The sequence below is a fragment of the Crotalus tigris genome, unplaced genomic scaffold (genome assembly GCF_016545835.1).
Source record: "Crotalus tigris isolate CLP2741 ecotype Arizona unplaced genomic scaffold, ASM1654583v1 scf7180000024448.655566, whole genome shotgun sequence".
In the NCBI taxonomy this organism is placed as follows: domain Eukaryota; kingdom Metazoa; phylum Chordata; class Lepidosauria; order Squamata; family Viperidae; genus Crotalus; species Crotalus tigris.
The window spans coordinates 103352-131228 of record NW_024100617.1 but is presented as its reverse complement, the minus strand read 5'-3'; the positions used below and the strand labels follow the sequence as shown (position 1 = coordinate 131228).

The 27877-nt window shown below is 43.4% G+C and overlaps 1 protein-coding gene across 7 annotated transcripts in view; it reads left to right on the top strand.

The window, feature by feature from the left end:
* Positions 1–27877, top strand: part of SUN3 (Sad1 and UNC84 domain containing 3) — a 111224-nt gene that overhangs the window by 13540 nt on the left and 69807 nt on the right. For 6 of the 7 annotated variants that reach the window (XM_039332121.1, XM_039332122.1, XM_039332118.1 and 3 more), the window contains exon 2: positions 23305–23436. In XM_039332121.1, the coding sequence (XP_039188055.1) occupies positions 23330–23436 (107 nt within the window). In that variant the 5' untranslated portion in view covers positions 23305–23329. Of the gene's footprint in view, positions 1–23304; positions 23437–27877 lie in introns of those variants that run through there. The other variant, XM_039332124.1, reaches the window with a different exon arrangement.

Genomic DNA, 27877 nt, shown 5'->3' with positions numbered 1-27877 from the left:
ATGTAGCCAGCTGCCCAATATGTGCTACTGCAAAGAGGTTGCAAGGGAAATCACCAGGACTATTACAAACAGTGGCAAATTCCTCAGCCCCCTGGAGGGAAATAGCCATGGATTTTATAGTGGAATTGCCAGAAAGCAAAGGGAATACTGTTGTCTGGACGGTCACGGACTTGTTTTCCAAACAGGTGCATTTTATCCCTTGCCAAAAGATTCCCACTCCAAAAGCCTTAGCAAAACCTTTCGTCCAGCACATTTACAGATTGCACGGGGCACCCCAACGCATCATTTCTGATAGGGTAGTGCAATTTATGTCTGCATTTTGGAAGGAATTTTTATTCCTCTTAAGGAATAAATGGCTAGATATCACTCAGGGACTGATATCTAGCCATCATCCACAAGGGGATGGACAAACAGAAGGTTGTCATTCAGTACTTGAGCAATATTTGAGATGTTTTTTGAATTTCCAGCAAAATGATTGGACGGACTTACCGCCTTTTGCAGAAGTTGCCTACAATAATGCAGTCCACTCCAGCACAGGCTACACTCCTTTTCAAATAGCCAACGGTCAAAGGTTCAACCGCATGCCAGAATTAACCCCAAACAAACCAACGATCCCATCACTGAAAGAATGGATGGAACAATTACAAGACACTTGGCCAATAGTTAGAAAAGCACTAGATGAAGCTAGGCAGGCATACAAAGCACAAGCCGATAAAAAAAGGGTTGAGCCTACACCATTCATTATAGGAGAAATGGTGTACTTATCTACAAAATACCTAAAGTCCCTACAGCCCTGTAAAAAACTTGGACCAAAATATATAGGGCCTTTTCCAATTAAAAGAATCATAAACTCAGTAACAGTAGAATTAGAATTACCCAAAATCTCAGGCAAATACACCCAATTTTTCATTGCAGCTTGCTGAAAAGAGAGCGTCAGTCACCTCTATGGCCAAAAATCCCTCACCCCACCTCCAATCATGGTGGAGGGCGAACAACACTTCGAAATAAAGAAAATCCTTGACTCTAAGAGATATCATAGAGCGACTCAGTACCTGGTTGCCTGGAAACACCTCCCTCCCTCACAAAATGAGTGGGTCCATAAACGTCATGTCAGAGCCCCGAAGCTATTAAAGAAGTTTCACACAGAATATCCTAACAAGCTTGACTAACTTTTATACCTGTTTTGTTTTCTTTCAGGTGGATCTGTCTTATTTTTGAGGGGACAGGATGTCAGAATCCAATTATATTTCATCTCTAGATATCAATTATAGAAAACCCCATTTCTGCCTTCTATGGATTCTGTCATACGATGAAGGGAAGGGGATGAACAAAGGGGTTTTATGGCCCTCACTTTCTTCGGTACACTTCAAAGGAAGTGGATGTGTGTATCACCAAAAGGACTAACCATAACAAAGGGGGCTATTACCTTTCATGTAGTTTTCTCTGAAGAAAGGAACTGGATGTGTGTATTACCAAAAGGACTAACCATAACAATGGGGCTATTACCTTTCATGTAGTTTTCTCTGAAGAAAGGAACTGGATGTGTGTATCACCAAAAGGATTAACCATAACAATGGGGCTATTACTTTTCATGTAGTTTTCTCTGAAGTCTCCATCCAGCCGACAGTAAGGAAAAGGGGGTGGGAGTATAATGCCTGAGACTGTCGCTGGAAGAAGGGGGTGATTGGGTGGGGCTACTGGGGTACCTCTTAAAACCTTGAATGGGAGAGCTTGGACCCCAAGTTCTGTCTAGAACGCCTGCAACCATTTTCTCTTAATGAAGGATGCCTATTGGAAGAATTATTCCAAGAGTTCTGTCTTCTTAAGATGCAAAGTGAGGTGGGTCCTTACACAAGTGTTACATCAAACAATGCATAAACACAATATATTGTTTGAGGTTTGATCTTCTAGTTCAGTCTTCGTCAGCAACGGGACCAAATTGGTGGTCAGCCTGGTATAAGAGTGTTTGAGTCACAACCTGACTCACGTGGCTTCACAAACTGGACGTCAGCTTGGCAAAGTAGTTCATCAACTGGGTGGGCCCGGTGCGCAAGTCCCATGGGCCAATAGTTCTGGTATGCGTTCTTGTCTCTCAGCGAGACAAGGTCTTCTCCCTGTAAAAGAAACTGGAATCAAATCTGGAACAGAAAAACTGGAACCCAAAATCTCTCAGGAATAAAGGAAACTGGATTCACAAGATGCTTAGGAACTGAAGAATCTGGAACTACTGGAAACTCAGAAACAACAGCAGGAGCTGGAAACTCAACAAGACTACTCTCACCAATACTAAGAGGGCTAGCCAATAGAATTAACATGAGAATGAACCCACTCTTCATTAGCACTGATGATACTACCTAGGGTGGGTAATGAAACATTTGCAAGAAAACAACCATGCTCAGAGGGCACCAAGGACTGCACAGTTCAACTCTAAGCTATTAATATTCTCTTTGATTGAATATCTATATCTACATAGCCAGTAGGAGCTGAGAATTAAAATTAAGAATTAGAAAACTAAATTGGGTCAATATAAAGTTGGAAATTTAAGTTTTATAAAGTATTTATTTTAAAAGTGACCCAGCTACTTTAAAAATAGAATGGAATGGAATGGAATAGAATAGAATTCTTTATTGGCCAAGTGTGGTTGGACACACAAGGAATTTGTTTCTGGTGCATAAGTTCTCAGTGTACATAGAAGTAATAGTGGTAATCATGATCATGTACAACATAAAATACATTCATCATAAATTGTGAAATACAACACTTCATCATAAATCATAAGATGCAACATTTAGTGATAGTCATAGAGTACTAGCTAAGCAAACAACATAAATCATACTAGGGTACAAAAAACAATATAAATTGTAAGGTAAAAGCAATACTTATAGTCATAAGATAAGGATAGGTAATAGGAAAGATGAGGAGTATCATAGTAATACAGCTTTATTAGTATTTCAACAGTGTTGTAGGAATTAGTTGTTAAGCAGTGACAGCATGGGGAAATAAACTCCTTATGTCTAGTCCAGGGGTAGGGAACCTAAAACACTCAATGAGCCACTTGGACCTGTTTCCCACGGAAAACAAAACACCGGGAGCCGCAAAACCCTTTTGATATCTAAAATGAAGATAACACTGCATACATCCTTTTTTACCTTTATTATAGGTGTGTGTGTGTGTGTGTGTGTGTGTGTGTATGTATGTGTGTGTGTGTAAAAAAGGATATATGCAGGTAAAAAAGGATATATGCAGTGTTATCTTCATTTTAGATGTCAAAAGGGTCTCTATCTCTCTATCTCTCTCTCTCTCCCTCCCTCTCTCTCTATCTGCCCAGTCCTCTTCCCCCACTCTCTTTCTTTCTCTCTTTCTCTCTCTTCTTCCCCCCTCTCTCTTTCTCTCTCTCTTTCTCTCCCACTCTCTCCCTCTCTCCTATCTGCTGCTCACCTGGCAAGCTGGCTTCAAACTGTTCTCCAACAAGCTCAGGGGAAGGCAACCTCGGCTCTTTTATGACTCATGGACTTCAACTCCCAGAATTCCTGAGTCAGCAGAGCTGGGCTAGCTAGGTCTCTCCTGCCCTTCCTGCTTCCTGCAGAGACACAGCAAAGGGAGGAGCTCTGCCCAATAGGTTTTTCAGCTCCTCGGAGAACACTGTGAGTGCACTCTCTTTTACACACACACACACACACACACAGAGAGAGAGAGAGAGAGAGAGAGAGAGAGAGAGAGAGAGAAGCAGGGAAGCGCAATTGCCTGTCTCTGTCTTTGTCTTTCTCTGCAAATGGCAGAGGAGGCTTGGAGCCACAGGGGAAGGCTCAAAGAGCCGCATGTGGCTCTGGAGCCGTAGGTTGCCGACCTGTGGTCTAGTCATTCTGATGTGCAATGCCTTATAGCCATGGTGGCAAACCTATGGCACACGTGCCACAGGCAGCACACAGCCATCCCTGTGGGGACACGCACCATCATCCCAAGGGAGGTGGGGCCGGGCTGCTCCTTTCCCCCTCTCTACGTGCGCCAGCGTTCTTGCTCTCTTTCTCTCGCTGCATTGGGAGTCAGAGCAGCTGCAAGAGCTGGGCAGATCCTGGCTGGATGGTGGAGAAGTAGCACGGTCACTGGAGAGAGTGAAACTGGGGAAGGTAGAACTGCCGGGGCTGGGAGGATCCGGGAAGGGGAGCCATGGAAGCCAGGTCTCTGTGGGCGATTCAAAGGGAGTTGACGCAGTGAGGCACACAGCCCTGTCTCCTCCTGATGCTGGGTTGATTTAATGCTCCTGGCAGGGCACTTCTTCGGGGCTTCCCCTGCTGATCAAAGGGCAGCTGGTGCTAAGGGCTGGGCTGTAACAATCGCACCAGCATGACCGAAGTTCAGGTGGGCGGAAGGCCGGGGGATCTCCATGAGGGTGTGTGAATGAAGGTGGAAAGCAATGCTGTAACCTGATGTCCACCTCGCCAGCAAGTCAGCCTTCCAATTATTTTAGTGCAAAATTGCTTCAGGTTGCCCTGTCTGTAAAGTTGAACTAGACCTGGTACTGCTGGATACCATTGCGAGCCGTTGTTTCAGCAAGAAAACAACAGAGGTCTATTGGACCTTTTTTTGCCTATCGGTGTGGAAAACACTCATCTTGGTTGCACTGGGCTTCCAAACAGTGGCCGTACCGTTTGCTGAAAAAGAGGTGGCATTCCAGCAGAGTTTTCAATGGAGTTTGTGGAACTAAAATGTTCAGTCAGACTTTCCAACTTCTTGTGAAGAAAAAAAAAGGCCTCACAAGGAGTTGAAAGGTCTGACTGAACTTTTTTTAGTCCCAAAAACTCTGTTTCCTTGCAGCAGAAGAGAAACACACCAGAGCTGGAAAGCAGGTTAGCAAAGAAATGGTTTTGGGAAGAGGCAGGAGTTATGCCAGGAGGAGAAGCAGCAGGAAATGGGGCTGAGGTTTCCAGAAGGGAGAAGGGAAACGTGGGGCAATGCAGGGCAGTAAGCAAGTGCTGTTCTCTGCTCTGCATCCCTGCGCACAGCTGCTCTGTTCTCTGTTCTCCATGAGACAGGTGACAAAGGACTGGCAGCGGGAGGTGGTGGGGGAGGGTTGTGTCAGTTATGGCACAAGCCACGGGAGAGTTGGTGGAGGACAAAGAGGTGGTGGCTGCGGCCAGGCAGGTGATCTGAGGGACGAAGCTTAAAGAAAGTCCCTCCAGCAGTGCACAGTAGCAGCGGAGCCATTCACTGCCCCCCCGGCTCTGAAACAGCGGAGGGGGACTGAGCCTACCCTGCCCAACCCATCCGCCATAGCATATCAGTCCGGCTCAGAAGTGGAAGGAATGGCCTGGCCGAGGTGGGGGGAGGCTGACTGAGATCCGGCATCTTTTTTCTTACATAAAAAGCACTGAGTATGTATATCCTTTTTTTTACTCTTTCTATCCCAACATAGCCTTCTTCCATTTTTTTAACATGCTGTATCTCCATAGCGTTCGCAAAATTATCTCCATAACATTTCCTCTTTTGTGAATGCCACATTACCTTAAATGTATCCCTCTTTCCTCAACCTCCCTTCTTTTCATTTATCATCAAATTTCCTTTCTGCACTTCTGTTCTTTTCATCCTATTTCATTCCTCATCAGTTCCCTTTTCATACCTCTATTTGTACACAAATGACAATAGGTTGTCAACCATTTATGCAGGCTCAGACCTTATTGTCACAAAGTGTGTGCATGCATAAGCAAGCACACATATGCTTTATTTTTATCATGCATGGAAACATTTGTCGTTCTATCGGAGATTCAGGAAGACACATAGAACCATTTACAAGGATTGATGGGTAACTGCCCTTACTGCACATATTTTTTCAACATATAAAAACCATGTATTGTCAACAACAACAACAACAAAAAAATGCCTGCATGTTTATGTGTGTTTTTCATCAGATACTGCTGTAGCTTTTGTAATTTTCACCTATTTCTTCCCATTTTCTAAAGACAATAACATTTTTGATAACTTGTATACATACCATGTCATTGGAATATGAAGCACAGTGCAATGCATTGTACATTTTATATGGATTCAGATAGTTTCACCTCAGGCCAAAGTAATACATTTCACAAATGCTACACAAACAACCTTCCTTCCTTCCTAGACTAACTGAACCCTAGTCAAGACACACTGATATGTGTGCGCGCACACACACACACACACACACACAGAGAGACACAGACAGACACATATAGAGACAGACAGATATGTACATACACACACACACATACACAGTATGTATTCATGTATATGTATAGGTGTATATAGGTGTACGTATAGGTATACATATGTGACACACACACAGTATGTATGCATGTATATCTATGTATAGGTATACATATGTGTGTGCGTGTGTGTGTATGTATATATACGTGTGTGTGTATATGTGTATATGTGTATATGTGTATGTATATATATATATATATATATATATATATATATATATATATATATATATATATATATATATTAGTAAAACAAATAAAACACGAGTTTTACAAGTTTTGTAAAATTTCCTGGTGCTCATGCTTGTTAACTGTTTAATATATTATATTATATTATATATATATATATGTAGGTCTTTGGTTATTTGGGTTTTCTCCCACGTAAAATTGGAAGTGTCTTGGCGACGTTTCGACGAAGTCCCATTCGTCATCTTCAGGATACTGGTAAAAATGCGACTCCTGGGCATAATTATTAGTAAAACAAATAAAACACCGTCACCGGGAGGGTTTGAAGTAAGAATACTTTACTAAAAATATACTTTACTTATGCTAAAAAGTTGCCAAGCTTTCATTGGGGGAAACTCCCCAACATCGTCAGGGCTAAAAAGGCCGTTTCAACAAAGGTGGTTTAAGTAGGTTCAAGTAACGTCTGCCCACGGCTTTTAGACCGCGTCACTGGTCCTAATTGACCAGCTGATGATCAAGATGTGTCTGTAACGTTTTGTTCTTTTTTCCGAATTCCCTTCCCTATCCTTCCGCTGTTGGTTTCCGGAGGCGTTAGTAACCTTGCATCTCCTCCTCTTCCGATGGTGCTGATACCTGTCATATCGGAGGGAGGGTTCAATCTAATGTTTTCCTGTGTCTTACTATGGGGATGGGGCTCCACCAACTGTAGGTTAATGCCTCTTTCTTGTTGCATACTTCTCTTTTGCCATATCAACAGTTCTTATCTGGGTATAGTGTATTTCAACGACCGTGTCTTTATCTCCCACCCCAGTCTTCTTTGTGTCCATGTCCTTTCGTTGTTTAATATTCAAACCGGATTCTTCCCATTCCTGTCGGTGGGGGGTCGTTAATGTTTGGGCATGTTCTCTGCTCCTGTTGCTTTTTCTTTTACTAATCGAGCGGGTTGTCATTCCATGTTTTCTCTCCCCTCTCCCTGTGGGACGTTCCTCCTCATCGTTATGGGCGATCAGAAGCTCTGGAATTTTATCGTTGGATCCTTTAGATGTTCCGGCTCCACTGTTGCCACTTCTTCCGTCGTGGGGAGATGCGAGCTTCACGTGATATTGTTGGGAAGTACGTAGATCATCTACATCGGGAGCCCTCTCCCTTCCTTCCTCCGTACATGGGGGGTTTGCAGTCCGTGTTCCCGCGTCCGCTTGCTGCAGTGGGGGGTTCGTGCATGGGGGGTTCTCAGTCCGTGTTCCCGCATCCACTTGCTGCGGTGGGAAATTCTCTCACCGCACGAACTGGCGCTGGTCACATGGTAGAGGAGTGTTGGTGGTGTGGTTGTTCCCACCCTCATGCAAACGCTCCTGACAGCGGGGGTGGGGGTACAGTTCCTTGTCTGTAGCGCCGTGGGTGTTGACTCAATCGTTTACGGTGTAGTGAATGATGATTTGAATCCCATTTCTGCAGTGCTTGTTGCGCTGGATGCAAGTCGATATGGCGATTGATTGAGCTATCATTTGAGAACCAGGTCTCTTTCAATAGCCAGCCTCCCTTCGTGGCATCACTACCTACGATACGAGTGTTAATAAAGTCAAATTGATGGCCCTCCTGCGCCATGTGCATCCAAAGTTGTGAATGCTGCTCGCCTCGTTTTATGGCCAGTTGATGTTCATGAAGACGAGTCTTCAGGAGTTTGGCTCTTTCCCCTACATAGTTGCCTTGGCAGTTCCTACAGTTGATTTTATAGACAACAGATGATTTCTCCATAGGAGGTAGGGGGTCTTTTGGGTGCATGACTTTAGACCGTAGAGTTTGATTCAGTTTGTGAGCCACCTCTATTCCATGGGGGGCCAGTAATCTGGCCGTGGCCTCTGAAATATTGTTAAGATATGGGAGGGAGATGCGTGTTTTTTGCAAGGGGGGTTCTTCTCCACGTTGATTGGCTCGGGAATGAATTGCTGCGCTATGCCATTTGATGAATCTTAATGGATAACCATTATAATGGCATATGCGAAAGAGATGTCTCCTCTCTTCATTCTTATACTCATCCATACTGCAGTGGGAGTCAACGTGCTTAAATAACGTTTTAATGCAGCTGATTTTATGTGAAACTGGGTGGTTACTCTGATAATGGAGGATCCTGTCCGTGTGGGTCGATTTATGGAATACTTTTGTATGTAGGGATCCATCCAGTTGGCGGTGGATAGATACATCCAAAAAAGCGAGGGTATTATGTTTTTCCTCTTCCATGGTAAATTTTATATCAGAGTAGATGGAATTCAATATTCCCATAAAAGCAGCCACATGTTGTTTTTTGACAACAGCGAACGTGTCATCCACGTACCTCACCCAAAACTTGGGTTGGTATAAAGCCATAGCCTTATGTTCGAGTTGTTGAAGGACCACCTCAGCCACAATACTAGAGATGGGGGAGCCCATTGGAGTTCCCTTTACCTGTTCATAGATGGAACCCTGAAATGTAAAATAAGTTTGGAGGCATATTTCTATAAGAACCACGAGGTCCTCTGTCTGCAGGGAGTCCTGATGGTGTCTTCCTCCCATACACACCAATCGTTCTCTCAGGACTGAGATGGCTAAGTCCTGGGGAATGGAGGTGAAGAGAGAGGTGACGTCAAATGACACCATCGTCTCATCATCATCCACTCTGAGAGTCTTGATTCTGGTTAGAAACTCTTCCGCAGATCTGACCATCGTGCTACTCCCATCTACAAGATGATTAATACGGGTACTAAGCCATTTGGCTAGTCCCGAGATGGGGGTGCCCCTAAATGATTACAATGGGGCGAAGGGGGATACCTCCCTTGTGAATTTTCGGTAGTCTGTAGAAACAGGCAAGAGCCATGTCACAAGGGCGTATCCTCCTCAAGGTATCGTCCCCAATCTTCTTACTGCGCTTAAAGCTGTATAATAATTTATTAATTTTGTTTTTGAGTGTTACCGTGGGGTCTTTCTTAATTACTCTATAGGCTGACCTATCGCTCAGGAGTTCTAGTGCTTTGGTTGTATATAGCTCTCTATCCATAATAACAGTCACTCTGCCTTTATCTGCGGGAAGTATGACGATGGTATCGTCTCTTTTAAGTAGTATAAGAGCTTCAGTTTCTTCCCTAGACAGGGTATGTTGGTACCTATGGCTAGCGAGTAGCCCTGTGATCTGTTGTCTTATGGAACTCCTGGTGTCTTCATCTGTCGCCATGTGAAACATGATAGGCTCTAGTGCAGCTACAAAGTCTAAAGGGTGGGCGTCCATAAGGTTATGATTAATATCACGCTGCAGTAGGGTGAGTTGTGAGTTGGTTAAAGATTTTGAAGAGAGATTACATACTAACCCATTAGTAAAACTGTTATATTGAAACTTATGTATAGCGTCCATCTTGCGTTGGAGGTCTGTTGTTGTTTTTTGGCTCGTTCATCCCACTGCAGTACGGATGAGTATAAGAATGAAGAGAGGAGACATCTCTTTCGCATATGCCGTTATAATGGTTATCCATTAAGATTCATCAAATGGCATAGCGCAGCAATTCATTCCCAAGCCAATCAACGTGGAGAAGAACCCCCCCTTGCAAAAAACACGCATCTCCCTCCCATATATTAACAATATTTCAGAGGCCACGGCCAGATTACTGGCCTCCCATGGAATAGAGGTGGCTCACAAACTGAATCAAACCCTATGGTCTAAAGTCATGCGCCCAAAAGACCCCCTACCTCCTATGGAGAAATCATCTGTTGTCTATAAAATCAACTGTAGGAACTGCCAAGGCAACTATGTAGGGGAAAGAGCCAAACTCCTGAAGACTCATCTTCATGAACATCAACTGGCCATAAAACGAGGTGAGCAGCATTCACAATTTTGGATGCACATGGTGCAGGAGGGCCATCAATTTGACTTTATTAACACTCGTATCGTAGGTAGTGATGCCACGAAGGGAGGCCGGCTACTGAAAGAGGCCTGGTTCTCAAATGATAGCTCAATCAATCGCCATATCGACTTGCATCCAGCGCAACAAGCACTGCAGAAATGGGATTCAAATCATCATTCACTACACCGTAAACGATTGAGTCAACACCCACGGTGCTACGGACAAGGAACTGTACCCCCACCCCCGCTGTCAGGAGCGTTTACATGTGGGTGGGAACAACCACACCACCAACACTCCTCTACCATGTGACCAGCGCCAGTTCGTGCGGCGAGAGAATTTCCCACTGCAGCAAGCGGATGCGGGAACACGGACTGCGAACCCCCCACGCACGAACCCCCCACCGCAGCAAGTGGATGCGGGAACATGGACTGCGAACCCCCCACGTACGGAGGAAGGGAGAGGGCTCCCGATGTGGAGAATCTATGTACCTCCCAACAATATTATGTGAAGCTCGCATCTCCCAACAAGGGAAGAAGTGGCAACAGTGGAGCCGGAACATCTAAAGGAGCTTGTGATCACCCATAACGATGAGGAGGAACGTCCCACAGGGAGAGGGGAGAGAAAACATGGAATGACAACCCGCTCGATTAGTAAAAGAAAAAGCAACAGGAGCGGAGAACATGCCTAAACATTAACGACCCCGCACTGACAGGAATGGGAGGGATCCGGTTTGAATATTAAACAACGAAAGAGCACAGACACAAAGAAGACTGGGGGGGGAGATAAAGACATGGACGTTGAAATACATTATACCCAGATAAGAACTGTTGATATGGCAAAAGAGGAGAGAAGTATGCAACAAGAAAGGGGCATTAACCTACAGTTGGTGGAGCCCCATCCCCATAGTAAGACACAGGAAAACATTAGATTGAACCCTCCCTCCGATATGACAGGTATCAGCATCATCGGAAGAGGAGGAGATGCAAGGTTACTAACGCCTCCGGAAACCAACAGCGGAAGGATAGGGAAGGGAATTCGGAGAAAAGAACAAAACGTTACAGACACATCTCGATCATCAGCTGGTCAATTAGGACCAGTGACGTGGTCTAAAAGCCGTGGGCAGACGTTACTTGAACCTACTTAAACCACCTTTGTTGAAACGGCCTTTTTAGCCCTGACGATGTTGGGGAGTTTCCCCCAACGAAAGCTTGGCAACTTTTTAGCATAAGTAAAGTATATTTTTAGTAAAGTATTCTTACTTCAAACCCTCCCAGTGACCGTGTTTTATTTATTTTACTAATAATTATGCCCGGGAGTCACATTTTTACCAGTATTATATATTTAAATATATATTTATTAAACAGTTAAAAAGCATGAGCACCAGGAAATTTTACAAAACTACAAAAGTTTTAATTCAATAAAACACCAAGCTTTCTTTGGCAACTGCCAACATCGTCAGGGTACATTCTAGTCGATGGGGAAGCTCTTTTATAGGTGAGATGCCGTTTGCGCCCGGCTCCTAGATCCTGTCACGGGTCCCAGCCGGCCAATCTGCGCTTTAGTCATGGCTTGTATGTCATTACCTGCATTTTCCTTAGGTTTCCAGCCTGTGTGTGTGTTACTGCCTATTCCCCCCTCCTCGTATGACCATAACCAAGAGGTATTCTTTGCCTTTCTTTTTTGATCACTCGTAAACTCTACCTCCCTAAGCTGTTCTCTCTTCCCACACTCCTCCCTGGGACGCTTCCCCTTAATACACTTCCCTCCACCTTCTCCCCCTCTTTGTCTGTCATTTGCATTCCCGTTGTGATCCTTCCTACCGTGGAGCTTTGCTCTAAGTATCTCGCCTTGGTTCCTATTCTCCAGTCCCTCTCCCTCATCGGAACACTTATCAACCTCACGGCTGCTATCCCCTCCAATGTTTACTTTCCCCCTTTCACCACTCATATTGGCAACACTTCCTAAGGTGTTAAGGGGATCAGCCCTTAATCTCCGCTGCCATGACCAGGTCGCCTGCACGGCATGTACATTCGGGTACGTCTGCTCCGTCATCTTCTCAAGCTGGTTCCTCTCCTCTTCCCCACGTGGGGGGTTCGGCTGAGCTCTCGGTCCATTAGTCGTATCTTCATTACTGTCAGCCAATTTCCTAATTCCTCTGGAGCGCGTGCACACCCCCAAGGTGTGTGTGGGGGGTCATCCAGTCCTTGATTCCCTTCTCTTTGCATACGCTTGGGGGCTGTTGTTCCTCACGGGGGATGTTTGTCGCTTTGCCGTCTCCCTGTTCTCCGGAGGTATCCATATGCTTCTGAGGCAAAGACAGAGGTGTGGGTGGTGGTAGGGGTGGCGGTAGGGGTGGGGGTGGTGGAGGGTCCCTCAGATGTTGATTGGATTGCGTTATGAGGTGTCATCCCTTCTAAGTGCCTCATGTGGGATAGGGAAGCATCTGGTTCGTTAGAAGTTAGACCTTTAATGTTAATAGGTTTCCTTGTCCGTTGCAAGCGCATGCCTACTCTCATAGTCGGGAAGTTTTCTAGCTGTTGGGTATTCTTTTCCTGGACATTCCTGGGTTGTTATAGCGGGGGGCTCATCTCACCCATAGTTTCTCTCTTTAGGGAGCATGGTACGACACTAGATTGTTTCCATCGGGATGGTCCACCATGCGTATCCCATGCCCTCAGTGTTACATGTGCCGGGCATAGGTCTACATGTCAATTAATGGGCTCTCCATCCGAAAGCCAGGTTTCCTTGAGTAACCAGCCCCCTTTTGTATTATCACTGGCAATCACCCGCACATTGTCAAAATCAAATTTGTGTCCGAATTCTGCCATGTGCGTCCAGATTTGGGAATACTGTTCCCCTCTTTTTACGGCCAGCCTGTGCTCATGGATTCTAGTCTTAACTTTTTGAAGTCTCTCCCACGTAATTGCTAGGGCAATCCCTGCAATCGATCTTATATATGATCCCTGATTTTTCTGCAGTGGGGAGTAGATCGTTAGGTCTCATAATCTTAAACTGTAATGTTTGGTTAGGTTTGTGTGCCACCCTCACATTGTAGGGTGCCAACAACCTAGCTGTGGCCTCCAAAACATTACTGATATAAGGAAGGGTGACATGGGCTGTCTGTGGTGGTAGTTCTTCCGTCTGTGAACTATTTGGGGGTCTGGATAACATACTATGGCGCTTGATAAATTTCGTTGGGTAGCCATTGCGTCTGGAAACCTGGAAAAGGTGTTTCCTTTCCTGTTTTAGCTCTAGCTGTATTGCAGTGGGAGTCTGTTCTCTTAAACAGTGTTCTAATACAGCTGGCTTTGTGAGCTACAGGATAGTTGCTGTCATGATGTAAAATCCTATCAGTATGTGTGGGTTTATGGTGAACCTTAGTCTTCAGGGTTCCATTCGGTTGGCGATGGACCAAAACGTCCAAAAAAGCCAATCTGCCCTGTTGTTCTTTCTCCTCTGTAAACTATATATCCACATACACTGAATTGAGTATGCTCACAAAGTCAGCTTTTCGGCTCTTTTTGATGACCACGAATGTGTCATCCACGTAGCAGGCCCAGAATTTAGGACAATACCGGGTCATCGCTATGTGCTCCAACTGTTGCAACACAGCCTCCACTATGACGCTCGAGATCAGGGATCCATGGGGGTGCCCTTGACCTGCTCAAAAGTAGTGCCCTGAAATGTAAAATATGTTTTTAGGCATATCTCCAACAGATTCACAAGGTCTGCCAGTTGAAGGGAGTCCTGTTGCTGTCCTGGACCCTTTTGTTCAAGGAGATCTCTTATTACTGTGACAGCTAAACCCTGTGGGATAGAGGCGAAGAGGGAGATGACGTCAAAAGACACCATCACCTCATCCTCCTTTATTCCTAGGGTTCTAATTCTGTCCAGGAACTGCTCTGCCGACCTTACTGTGATGACACTGTCATCGACCAAATGGCTGATGCGATCACTCAGCCATTTGGCCAAGCTTGAGATTGGGATGTCCCTAAACGACACAGTGGGATGCAGGGGGACACCCTCCTTGTGAATCTTGGGTAACCCATAAAATCTGGCTATCGCTGAATCACTAGGGCGTAGTTTCCTGAGGATGTCATCGCTTAATCTCTTGTTACGTTTGAGGATGTTAAGTGTTTTATTGATGCGGTTCTTAAGGGCAATCATAGGGTCCCCATCCATGATCTTATAGGCTGTTGTATCCTTAAGTAATTCCAACACTTTGCTGGTATATTGCACCCTATCCATGACCACCATGGCCCTCCCTTTATCTGCCGGCAATATGAGGATGGCATCATCTTTCTTCAGCTGCTCCATGGCCTCTGCTACCCAACGAAATTTATCAAGCACCATTGTATGCTATCCAGATCACCAAATAGTTCACAGATGGAAGAACTACCACCACAGATGGCCCGTGTCACCCTCCCTTATATCAGTAATGTTTCGGAGGCCACAGCTAGGTTGTTGATGCCCTACAATGTGAGGGTGGCACACAAACCTAACCAAACATTACGGTCTAAGATTATGAGACCTAAGGATCCACTTCCCACTTCAGACAAATCAGGGATCATATATAAGATCAATTGCAGGGATTGCCCTAGCAATTACGTGGGAGAGACTTCAAAAAGTTAAGACTAGGATCCATGAGCACAGGCTGGCCGTAAAAAGAAGGGAACAGTATTCCCAAATCTGGACGCACATGGCAGAATCCAGACACAAATTTGATTTTGACAATGTGCGGGTGATTGCCAGTGATAATACAAAAGGGGGCCGGTTACTCAAGGAAGCCTGGCTTTTGGATGGAGAGTCCATTAATCAACATGTAGACCTATGCCCAGCACATGTAACACTGAGGGCATGGGATATGCATGGTGGACCATCCCGATGGAAACAATCTAGTGTCGTACCATGCTCCCTAAAGAGAGAAACTATGGGTGAGATGAGCCCCCCGCTACAACAACCCAGGAATGTCCAGGAAAAGAATACCCAACAGCTGGAAAACCTCCCGACTACGAGAATAGGCACGCGCTCGCAACGGACAAGGAAACCTATTAACAGTAAAGGTCTAACTTCCAACGAACCAGATGCTTCCCTATCCCACACGAGGCACTTAGAAGGGACGATGCCTCATACACGCACCCAGACGCAATCCAATCAACATCTCAGGGACCCCTCCACCACCGCCATCCCCACTGCAACCCCTACCACCACCCCACCTCTGTCTTTGCCTCGGAAGCATGTGGATACCCCTGGAGAACAGGGAGACTGTGGAGCGACAAACATCCCCCGTGAGGAACAACAGTCCCCAGGCATATGCAAAGGGGAGGGAATCAAGGACTGGATGACCCCCACACACCTTGGGGGTGTGCACGCGCTCCAGAGGAATTAGGAAATTGATGGACAGTAATGAAGAGACAACTAATGGACCGAGAGCTCAGCCGAACCCCCCACGTGGGGAAGAGGAGAGGAACCAGCTTGAGAAGATGACGGAGCAGACGTACCCGACTGTACATCCCGTGCCAGCAACCTGGTTGAAGCAGTGGAGATTAAGGACTGACCCCCTTAACACCTTAGGAAGGATTGCCAATATGAGTGGTGAAAGGGGGAAAGTAAACGTTGGAGGGGATAGCAGCCGTGGGGTTGATAAGTGTTCCGATGAGGGAGAGGGACTGGAGAGTAGGAACCAAGGTGAGATACTTAGAGCAAAGCTCCGCGGTAAGAAGGATGACAACGGGAATGCAAATGACAGACAAAGAGGGGGAGAAGGTGGAGGGAAGTGTATTGAGGGGAAGCATCCCAGGGAGGAGTGTGGGAAGAGAGAACAGCTTAGGGAGGTAGAGTTTACGAGTGATCAAAAAAAGAAGGAAAGAATCCCTCTGGGTTACAGTCATACGGGGAGGGGGGAATGGGCAGTAACACACATACAAGCAGGAAAAGTAAGGAAAATGCAGGTAATGACATACAAGCCACGACTAAAGCGCAGATTGGCTGGCTGGGACCCGTGACAGGATCTAGGAGCCGGGCGCAAATTATATATATATATATATATATATATATATATATATATATATATATATATATATATATATATAAAACCACATATATCACTAGAAACTGAGCACAAAAGTTTATAATTACTTGAAGGATATAAGAGTATAAGAAATGAGCTTGGATGATGAGTCCTAGAATTCTCTACCCAGCAAATCTGGAAGGAAGAATCCAAGTTGGGAAAAACTGGATAGCAATTGGACTTGGTGGAGGAAGACCTGCCATTTGTATGGCTGGTTCATCAGGCCTTCTGGTTATCAGTGAGCAACTAGTTTTTGTAAAAAAAAATTGTACAGATAATCCTCTATTTATCACCACAGTTGAGCCCAAAATCTCTGTTGGTAAGCGAGACAGCTATTAAGTGAATTTTGCCCCATTTTATGTCCTTTCTTGCCACAGCTGTTAAGTAAATCACTGCAGTTGTTAAGTTAGTAACCTGGTTGTTAAGTGAATCTGGCTTCCCCATTTACTTTGCTTGTCAGTAGATCACAAAAGGGGATCCCATGACCCCGGGACACTGCAACTGTAATAAATATGATGAGTGTCTGAATTTTGATCATGTAACCCTGGGATGCTGCAATGGTTGTAAGTGTGAAAAATGGTAAGTTGTTTTTATTTTTAGTGCAGTTGTAAGTTTCAAGGGTCACTATATGAACTATTGTAAGTCGAAGACTAATTGTAGTGAGTTTCTTCTATAGTGAGCTACTCATCAGATTTATTGTCCAAAAGGCCATTAGTCCTCCATGTCTATTTTGCATCCAGTGGGCAAATGGGAAAATCATGTGGTATCTCTCAAAGAAGTAGATGTGGTTTTGTGATCTGATTACCAGTTTCTGCATTAAGTATCATTCTTTTTTTTATGCATAGCTCAATTTTTGCGACATATATTAATTGCCTGTCATCCACGCCCACCCTGGCCATGCTCACCATAGCCACACCCATCCAGTGTGTCACATCCACCCAGTGGACCACACCCACCTGGCATCCAGTGATACATAAGTGGATTTTGGGTTGCAGTTTGGGTACTCAGTCTCTAAAAGGTTCGCCATCACTGCCCTATAGCGTCATCTTGAGGGAAGAAGTTGAAATAGTTTATGTCTATGATGTGAGGGGTCTGTAGATATTTTCACCGCCCTCTTTTTTGCTCGTGCAGTATACAGGTCCTCAATGGACGGCAGGCTGGTTGCAATTGTTTTTTCTGCAGTTCTAACTATTTGTTGAAGTCTGTGTCTGTGTTGTTTGTTTGCAGTTCTAAACCAGACAGGTGCAAATGACAGACTCAATAATTCCTTTGTAGAACTGTATCAGCAGCTCCTTGAGCAGTCTGAGCTTTCTGAGTTGGCACGGGAAGAACATTCTTTGTTGTGCTTTTTTGATTACATTTTTGATGTTAGGTGTCCATTTTAAATCTTGAGATATTATAGAACCCAGAAACTTGAAGGTCTCTACTGTTGATACTATAGTAGTGGCCAAAACTGTGGAAACTTTTGGGAAAAGTGTACAGTAGAAATGCACCTTTGGTTAAGTTTCCACCATTTTTTCTTCTAATTTGTTTATAACTGTAGTCTTGTTCACTTAATAATGCTATTTTACATTGCTTTCTGGGTGACTAGTCAGCTCTTTGCACCATTACTTTAATTTTATTACGTTTTATAAGCTTACTAAATGAAAGAAAAAAAAACCCCAACCAACTTGATAGCGATCACATAACACACTGACAAATGTCCTCCACTCAATACATGACATCAATAACTGAATCCTACTGTGATCTGATTGGCTCATTGCCAAAATAAGATGACACCTGATTGGTTCTCTAAATACTCATGCTCATTGGCTACAATCAGATGAAGGAAAGCTACCTGATATCAACCTAAGCAAGTTGTGCTTCCCTTTTCTGGTTATTTGGCTATAACGTTTCATAGAATACAGTACAGATAATTGAAGAAACTTTGTTGCATTACATTCTTGATTAAATTATCTTTTCATTGATATATAATTTTATGGTACTACTCCAAAAAAAGTGTTGTTATTAGCCATCAAACCTCAAAAATGCACTTTTCCCAAAAGGTTTCCACAATTTTTACTACTACTGTATGTTGTCTAGTATTGTAAGAGGTTGTAGAATAGTAGGGTTTCTCCTAAAGTCTGCTGTCATTTCTACAGTTTTGAGTGTATTCAGTTCAGGATTGTTCTGGCCACACCATAAGGCTAGTTGTTCAACCTCCCATCTGTATGCCGATTCATTATTGTCTCGAATGAGGCCAGTCACTGTTGTATCATCTGCAAACTTGAGTACTTTAACAGAGGAGTAATGTATTAAGGCAAAATACTTGGAAATGTTGAAAAAATGGTCATAAGACTCTGTCAGTTAAGAGCCAGACTTTTTGTCTTCATGCTAATTACTTGTGTTAAAAGCAGGAACTAATACTTGAATCCTATTGGCCGCCACTTAGTTGCTGAGTGGAGCAGCAGTTATTCAGATTTCTGTTTAAACCTTAAATAAAGAGTTGTTTGTTCATGGAACATGGAACTAGATATGGGGTCTGCATTATTCATAATTTCCCAGGGGACTTTCAAACACATTTGTAGTCGCAGTGGCAAAAGAGGTAAGTACAAGCTATCGAACTTCATCTTAATGGATTTCCAAAACTCCCGAGCAATAGTCAAGGGGAAGCTACACTCAGGGTGCAATCAACCGCACAAGCCTCATTGGGCTTGATTGGTTTGATAAATTGGGAATCAATGTAACTGGAATAAACAACACACAAGCAGTGGACTTAGTGGCAGTTTGCTGATGTTTTTAGCCCTCACTTAGGGAAATATAAGGGTCCTCCCATAGCTCTTCAGCTTGATTCTGCCATAACTCCAATAAGGATCAAGCTGCATAGAGTTCCCTTCGCCCTCAAGCAGAAGATCGATGCAGAGCTGAACAAGCTGGTGCAGCAAGACATCCTGCAGCCAGTTGATAGCAGTCAATGGGAAACCCCCATAGTTATGCCACTTAAGGCCAAGTGCAAATATGCGCAGATTACAAGTGCACTATCAATAGAGCACTCCAACAACACGCATATCCGGTGCCTGTAGTCAGCCACATTTTGGCACCATTACAGGGAGGTCGCATCTTTGCCAAGTTACATTTGGCTCAAGCCTATCAGCAACTGCCAGTGGATGATGCCATGGCGGAAGCTCAAACCATAGTTACTTACAGGGGAGCTTTGAAGGTTAAGCACCTACAATTCGGAGTCAGTGTTGCCCCAGGCCTCTTCCAGGGAGTGATGGAGCACACACTCAAGGGTATTCCAGATGTGTGCCCATATTTCGATGATGTCCTCATAGCTTGGGAATCAGTCAAAAAATTGGCAAAATGGCTCAAGGCCGTCCTTCAGCACTTCCGCGAAGCAGGGCTGAAGTTGAAGTGGGAGAAATGTAAGATTGGGGTAGCTTCAGCTGAGTTCCTCAGGTTCCATATAGATGCCCAAGGCATTCATTCTTCTAAACCCAAGCTCAAAGCAATTCAGCAGGCTCCCAGTCCAAAATCAAAGGGGGACCTCCAAGCATTTCTAGGAGTGCTCAATTTTTATCACGCCTTCCTACCTCACAAAGCCGCAGTGACAGAGCTGTTATACCGGGTCTTGGACAAACATGCACAGTGGAAGTGGACCAGTGTCCATGACAGGAGCTTCTCAGCAGTCAAATCACTGCTGTTTTCAAACTCCATTTTGATGCATTTTAACGAAAAGCTGCCTGTCTGCATCGCTTGTGATGCGTCACCGTATGGGGTTGAGGCTGTGTTGAATCATTTAATTGCTGATGGAAGGCAAGTTCCAATAGCCTATTACTTGAGGACCTTGTCCTCTGCAGAGCGTAATTACGCTCAAATAGATAAAGAGGCCTTGGCCATAGTGGCAGGGATCAAGAAGTTTCATGACTATCTATATGGTAGGCCCTTCATGGTCTTCACAGATCACAAGCCACTCCGGCGGTTGTTCACAACGAACAAGCAAACACCCCAGAACATATCTCCTAGGATGTTGAGGTGGTCAATATTCCTGTCAGCATATAATTTCAGTTTGATTCATAAACCAGGTAGGGAAATGGGTCATGCAGACGGATTTAGCAGACTACCATTGCTGCATTTAGAGCCCGACCCCGCTGCAGCCACACGCATCCTGGCTATCCAGGATCTGCTTGAGTCTCCCCTTAATGCAGGGGATGTGGCTGCAAGACAGCTTCAGACAAGATGCCAAGCCACATGTTAAACTGGGTGCTCACAGAGTGGCCAGAAACTAGTCCGGGGCCTAACTTCCAGACTTTCAGTAGGAGGAAGGACGAGTTGTCAGCTCACAGGGGGTGCATCTTATGGAGAGTTGGGTTGTAGTCCCAAACTCACTGATGACTAGAGTCTTGGAGTCTCTGCAGGAGGGACATCCGGGAATTGTTCGGATGAAGGCACTCATGTGAAGCTACCTTTAGTGGCCTGGGCTGGACAAAGATATTGAGGCTCAGGTACACAGCTGCCACATTTGCCAGAAATCTAGGCCAGAGATGCCCATGCCTCAGTCCACCAATGGGAAACCACACACACCCCTTGGTCCAGGATCCACATCGATTATGCAGAGCCTTTCCAGGGACAACTCTCCCTTATTGTGGTGGACAGTCACTCCAAGTGGTTAGAGGTCGCACCTGTCCTCACTATCACTACTGCCAGGACCATCCAAGAGCTGCACAGAATCTTTGCCATACCTGGCTTACCTGACATGATTATCTCAGACAATAGGGCTCAATTTACTGCTTCAGATTTCATTCCTTTTTAAGGGCTAATATGATCAGACATGCCACATCAGCCCCTTTTCACCCGGCTTCAAACGGCCAAGCAGAGCGCATAGTTTGCACAACTAAAGAATCCTTGAAGAGGATAGTAACTGGTAATTGGCAACACAGACTGGCAGATTTCCTACTCTGCCAACGCACAACCCCATGCACTTCCATGGGCAAAAGCAGAATTAAGATGGGGCAGGCATTTGATCACAAAGCTGGATCACTTACATCCAGATAGAGTTGCCTCACAGGCAACACAGCCAAAGGCACCACAGCACTTGCAAATTGGTGACCCAGTCTGGGTGAGGAACTATAGACAAGGGGCATTGTGGGTGGTAGCTATGGTTTGTAAGGTGACTGAGCCACTTTCCTATGAAGTGGTCCTGAAAAACGGTCACATGCTACGCCGGCACATTGGAGGATAGCAACCCAGCCAATAACTCATGACTCTAGTACAGTCAAACTCAGGAGCAGCACGAGTGAAGTAGTGCATCAGATGCTGCCAACGACGGTGGAGCTCTCTGACAAAGGGACGAGACTCAAGCGTCTGGTGAGTCAGTCCCAACCATTGATACTGCAACCAATGGGCAATGCCAGCAGACGGCTCCATTTTCAGGACTGGTAGACTCTGTTCCACCTGTGGACACTGGCTTGGGCCAACCAGTACAGCCCAGCCACACAGACTCAAGTCTACCCATGACGGATGGGTCCCCAGTCTTCCAAGCCAAGATTGGGGGCCTCCAGCAGTTCCGAGGCATTCGGAACGGGCGAAAAGGCCACCAATGTATTTGGAATATGTTCAACAAATGTCCTTATGAACTATCTAGGGGGAAGGGGTGTAATGTATTCTGGTGAATTACTTGGAAATGTTGAAAAAACCAGTCATAAGACTGTCAGTTAAGAGCCAGACTTTCTGTCTACATGCTAATTACTTGTGTTAAAAGCGGGAACTAATACTTGAATCCTATTGGCTGCCGCTTAGTTGCTGAGTGTATAAATAGGGGTGGAGTGGCAGTTATTCAGGCTTCTGCTTAAACCTGAAATAAAGAGTTGTTTGTTCACCTGCTGCCTCATTGATGCTTCACCGAGCACCAAACTTAACAAGAGGGATCATTTGAGATGCAGTCATTGATATATAGAGATAAGAGAAGTGGAGAGAGCATACAGCCCTGGGGGGGGGGGTCTGCTAATTGTACAAGTATCTGATGTGATTTTTGCCTAGCTTCACTTGCTGCTTCCTGTCTTTTAGAAAGCTTATGATCCACTTATAGGTGTGGTCAGGCACGGCTAGCTGATTTAGTTTAGTGAGAAGAATATCTGGAATGATGGTATTGAATGACGAACTGAAATCTACAAAAGGACCCTTGCATATTGCTAAGCATATCCTTGTTTACTTTATGTATTATAAATATGTATTTTGTGTAAGATTTTTCATGAAGATGCTTGTTAAAATTGAGGTCTCAATGGATTATATTTGCATTTGAGAAAAGTATTTCTGTCATAGAAAATTTGTGACTCTTTCCACAAATGTAATTGTATGTTGGGTAGTAAACATCAAATTTCCTTAAGCCTGCATTATTTTTACTTTGCAAAGAAACAAACTTTGTATAAGGTTGCTCCATGGGACTTCCTGCCACTTGAGAGAAGGAAACAGGATGACTAAAATTATAACAATCTTTTTAGTGTAATATTTTTTGACTCAACAATTCATTTACAAGAATTTATTTAAAAATAGTGAAAATTGGATGAAAATATTCATGTACTATTATAAAGGTTAGAGATTGACTGCATAACAGCCCATTTTTAAATACTTTATGATTCTGTTAAATATGTATACACGTTGCATTAACTGAAATCTTAGTACAAAATCCAGAAAAACTCCTACATTAGAACAAATGAATTTCTAAGCAGATTAAGTATGATATAGTCTATTGTAGAAAAGAAGATATTGCAAAATTTAAATTCTAGGTAACTCATATTTGACTTACTTTAATGAACAGCTTTGTTTTTAATAATGCACATGATTGACTTTTATATCCTATGGATTTGGGATGTTTCCCCGTATAAAAAACATGTTGTATTTAGTTTATTATGTTTTAATGCTGCAATTCATGTTTATGTTTCTTTTAAATGCTAATTTATTTCAGAGTCAAGTATTAATTAAATCAAACTATGGATGGAAACAAAAAACTTTCAACAGGTGTTTATTCAATACAAGATTCTAATGAAGCAAGCTGTAGCAATGTCAGCCTGGATACTGACACACAAGTTTTAGAGAGGTATGCTTTATTTCCATTTTATTTTAAAACTGATGTGCTGTTTAATATATAGGATGAAATATTCTTTCCTGTCTTAAATATGCTATATGATTTCATTAAAAAAGACTGAGAATGTTCAGTGAAGTTGCATTTTCATCACAATTTAGTAAATAATGATTCTGACAACACAGTAAGAATTTTTATTGCATTTTTATTAACATTTATAAGATAAAATAAAAATAAAAATTGAGAAAGATAAAGAAAGGACTTTTTACTTTTTACAGTGCAGTATAAAAAATGTTACAGCTACAACTCGGCACCCTTTGCCATCCCTTCTCTAGTGTGACAATTAATGTAGCCTTCTATCTTAGTTGCATATACTGTAAGATTCTCACCACTGTCAACTTATATAGTAATAATGTTCTGAATTTTCTTTCAAGCTTTTCATCAAACTAAAAGGAAAACTTCTTGTTTTTGTTTTACATTTATTTTAAGATATTTCTGAATTAAGATAAAAATCTTATCCCAATATTTCTTTGTTTTGATGCAGTCCATTATAGATGATTAAAAGTAGTCTTTACAGTTGCATTACCAGAATATATTTGAAATTCCATTATACATCTTTAACAATTTGGGGGGCATGAATACCAATGATACATTTTCTGATAGTAATTTTATTATTACTAATTACTCCAGGAGGCAAGCTATTCCATTGATTAACTGTTTTGATTTTCAGACAATCTCTTCTTGTTTCATTATTAGCACACAGTGCAATTTCAAATTCACTTGAAGCAAATTCAAAACCATGGCTTTTCTTATATAAATTAAATTTTTCTTTTAATTGTACAAAGGTGAACACACCCTTTTGTCTCCTTCTTTCCTTTTAAACAAAAATGTATTATTTCACCACAAGTCTACCAGATTGGTCTTATTATCATTGCTTTTCTAAAGAAAGCTTTTTGGAATGACAACTAAAAAGCATCTTAAGTGAGAGTTTTATTTTTCTAAACTCTTAGGATAGCACAAAATGAGTTTAACAATCTGCATTCACCATAGTTTGTCAAATAGGTGCACTACCGAAATCTCAATTTGGTAATTTAATTTTCTGAGTAATGTTTTTCTCCTTACCCACTATAGTTATCCATCCTAGTGCAAACAGCAATTTAAATATACACCAACTAAAACTATTTATACATCTGAGGGACTATAACAGAAGAGGGTCTCAACCTATTCTCTAAAGTAATTAAAAAAAAAGAAGTAACAGATGGAAACCTATCAAGGAGAGATCCAATCTAGAACTAAGGAAAAATTTCCTGAAAGAAAAATTAATCAGCGGAATGGCTTGTCTCCAAAAGTTGCTAGAGGTTTTTAATAAGAGGTTGGACAGCCATCTGTCCAGAATGATATTTGGCCTCTTGCTTGAGTAGAGGTTTGGACTAGAAGACCTTCAATGTACCTTCCAACTCCATTATTATATATTCAGTTTTCTAAATCAGTTTTGAAAAGAATATTGCAATAGCTGCTTTGTTCAATTCAATGTGCTGAAACATGGACTCATTCAAGAATCTACATCAATATAATTATTCAGTGGGTATGTATAGATGCTGGTTGTTTTAAACAAATTAAATGGAACATCTTATATAAAGATATCCATGGTATAATATAATAATTTTATATGAAAAATGTACAGAAGAGATAGGAAGGTCTCTTAAGATTTTGAAATGAAACTTTGAGATGAAGAGTGATACCAATGTACCTTGTGAAGTTTTCAATAGGCTAGAATGCAAACTACCTCTCCCTGACACTTCATCTCTGACAACCAATGAAAAGAGAATTAAATCCATAAACACTTCTTAACAAACAATAAATAGTATGAATTGTTTTGATTTAATGTCTTAGTAATATGTGTGAAACCAGCCATTGTGATATGCAACAAATAGAAATTAAAATAGAAAATGATTACATAAGTATCTGTTACGTTTAGAGGACTTTAAGTCCATACTGTACCTATAGAGTCCCTGCAGATTTTATTCTGCTAGTTGAATATAGGGAGCAGTGCTCATCTCCGTTTCAAGGCCATTGAGCCAATGCTATCTGAAGACATTTCAATGGTCATGTGGTCAGCATGACATTATGGAGCACTGTTACTTTATCACCAAGGTGTTACTTATTCTTCTACTCACATTATAGTTGGAGCTGGGGCAAAGATGAGAGCTTACCCCATCACATGGTACTCAGATCTTGAACCTGAACTGCCGATTTTCCAGCCAACAAGCCCAGCATTTTAACCGCTGAACCACTTACTGTATTTGTAGCTAGATCACATTTCCAGGATTTGAACAGCTAATCACAAACATCCCTGTCTTGTTTATATTTAGCGTCAATGTATTACTTATCAATCAATCCATTATTGTATGTAGATAGCCATTAAAAAAGCATAGCCATTTCATGATGAATAGTACAGAAAAATAGATTTCAATATTGTTAATGTATTAATTGCATTCTAATGCAAGGTTTACAGATACGCTCCTCCAGCACCTCTATGAAGATCAGACTTCCTTGAAGTGGTCAGTATTGACCTCTAAGATTCAATGCACCTATCCATTCTCCAGCATGATTATAGAATACACCGGATGGGTTATTTCAGCCTTCCTGATGAGATAGACTAGGTCAGAATTTTGGCCACGCCTCCCTCAGCGTGTGTCTTCCCAGTTTTGACTTAGTCTCAGGCTCAGACAGGGCGCAGTTTTTTCAGCTCCTTAGCTAGGCTAGGTTAATTTGCTTTCTAATTGAATCTAATTGAATCTAATTGGCTTTAAAATCATTAGTATATATTTAGATTGTGTTGGTTTTTTCATTTGGAACTATCTTCACAAAACTGAGGTCGAAATTCGAATCAGGCCTTCTGGCCTCGAGCCCAACAGGCTCCTGTGGAGAAAGCTGCAGGCCATTTATCAAACAGGGGCTTTTCAGCTCCTAATCGGCAATCAGCGGAGCAGCGGACCAGCCGACCAGCTGGCTTTTGGCAATTGGAGTCCTCAGAGACTCAGAAAATTCAGAGGCTTCTTTCTCAGCTTCGTCGGCACAGGGCTTTTCTGGGCTTCAGGATTTGCATTGCAGCGGAGGCAGAGTGCCTAACAGCAAGTGTTTTCAAGGGGAAATTGCTTTGCTTAGATTGACTGGCTTAAAGTCTGTTTCTGGCAGGGGGTTTCAATTCCCTTCTATTCCCCTCTTTGGTGTGCTCGTTTTCCTTGGGAGGAACTAGACAGGCACAGCCGCCATTTTAACCGCGTGTTCTGCAGGCGGTCGCCATATTGAAGGGGGTCATCAACGGCCATTTTGAGTGTGTCTTTGAGCACGGAAGCCATTTTGAGGGATTTCGTGTTCCTCACAAGAGAATTGAAGCCTGCTTTGTTATTGCCACAGGTCTGCCTTGTCAATCCTTTCACCGGGGGGCAGTTTTCAGTGTTCATCAGACACAGAGCTGATTCCTGATCAGTATTGTGTGTTATTATTCTAACTACTCATTGTGCTCTAGCACATATCCTCATCTTCTGGGGTGAGTTGTGTGAAGGGGAATTTATTTACTCCACCTGTTACAATTAGTGTGTGGCATTTGTCACAGGCCTAGGCAGGCAGTTCTAGGGAGCTGTCTGGCTGTCCTTGCTGTTGCTGTTGTGCAGAGCGAGGATCAGTTTTCCATTTCTGTCAACTAGATCTGCGTGTTTGGGTTCCCCCCACTCCTGGATATCTCCTACTCGGATTATCTAGACTGCAATGGCAGTCAGTTCCTCGCCCCAGGCATCCCAGGGCTCTGGTATTCTCCCCACACAAGCAAAGTGTGGATCTACTGATTTGGACATGGGGGGAAAGAAAAAGGCCAAAACAAAACACATCTCTACCAAAGAGCCCTCAAAGTCAGCTGAGCGAGAGGCCTCGAGGAGATATTTGGCACTGGAAAGGGAATTTTCCAAAACCCAAAGGCTCAGGTCCAGTGAAGCTGAAGTGGTTCCCCCCCACTCCATTGGATACTCCTGCATCTGAGCCTCCATCTGCACCTTCTCATGATGTTCCAAGGACTTGGTCTCCTCAGGGGAAAATTGTGCAGGCTGGTCCCCCTTGCTCCTCATTGTCATCTTCTCATCATGGCCCTGAGGCCATGTTTATTCCAGCTGAGTCTGGTGCTAGTCATGTGGAACAAGGGGATAGGTGGTCAGCTGAGTTTCAGTCCTTCATGCACAATGCATTTATGCAATTCATGTCTTCTAGGGGACAACGGACTTTTCAACCACCATCACCTCCTTCTATACCTCCTTCTCGAGAGGAATGTACCACAGTCCCTGGTTCAGGTGTTTCCAAGACTTCTTTCCAACTAGAGGAAGAGGGGTCTGATGACCTGGAGATAGCTGACATGCCCATGTCAGAGGATGAGGCAGCGCCAGAACAGGTGCCAACTTCAGGG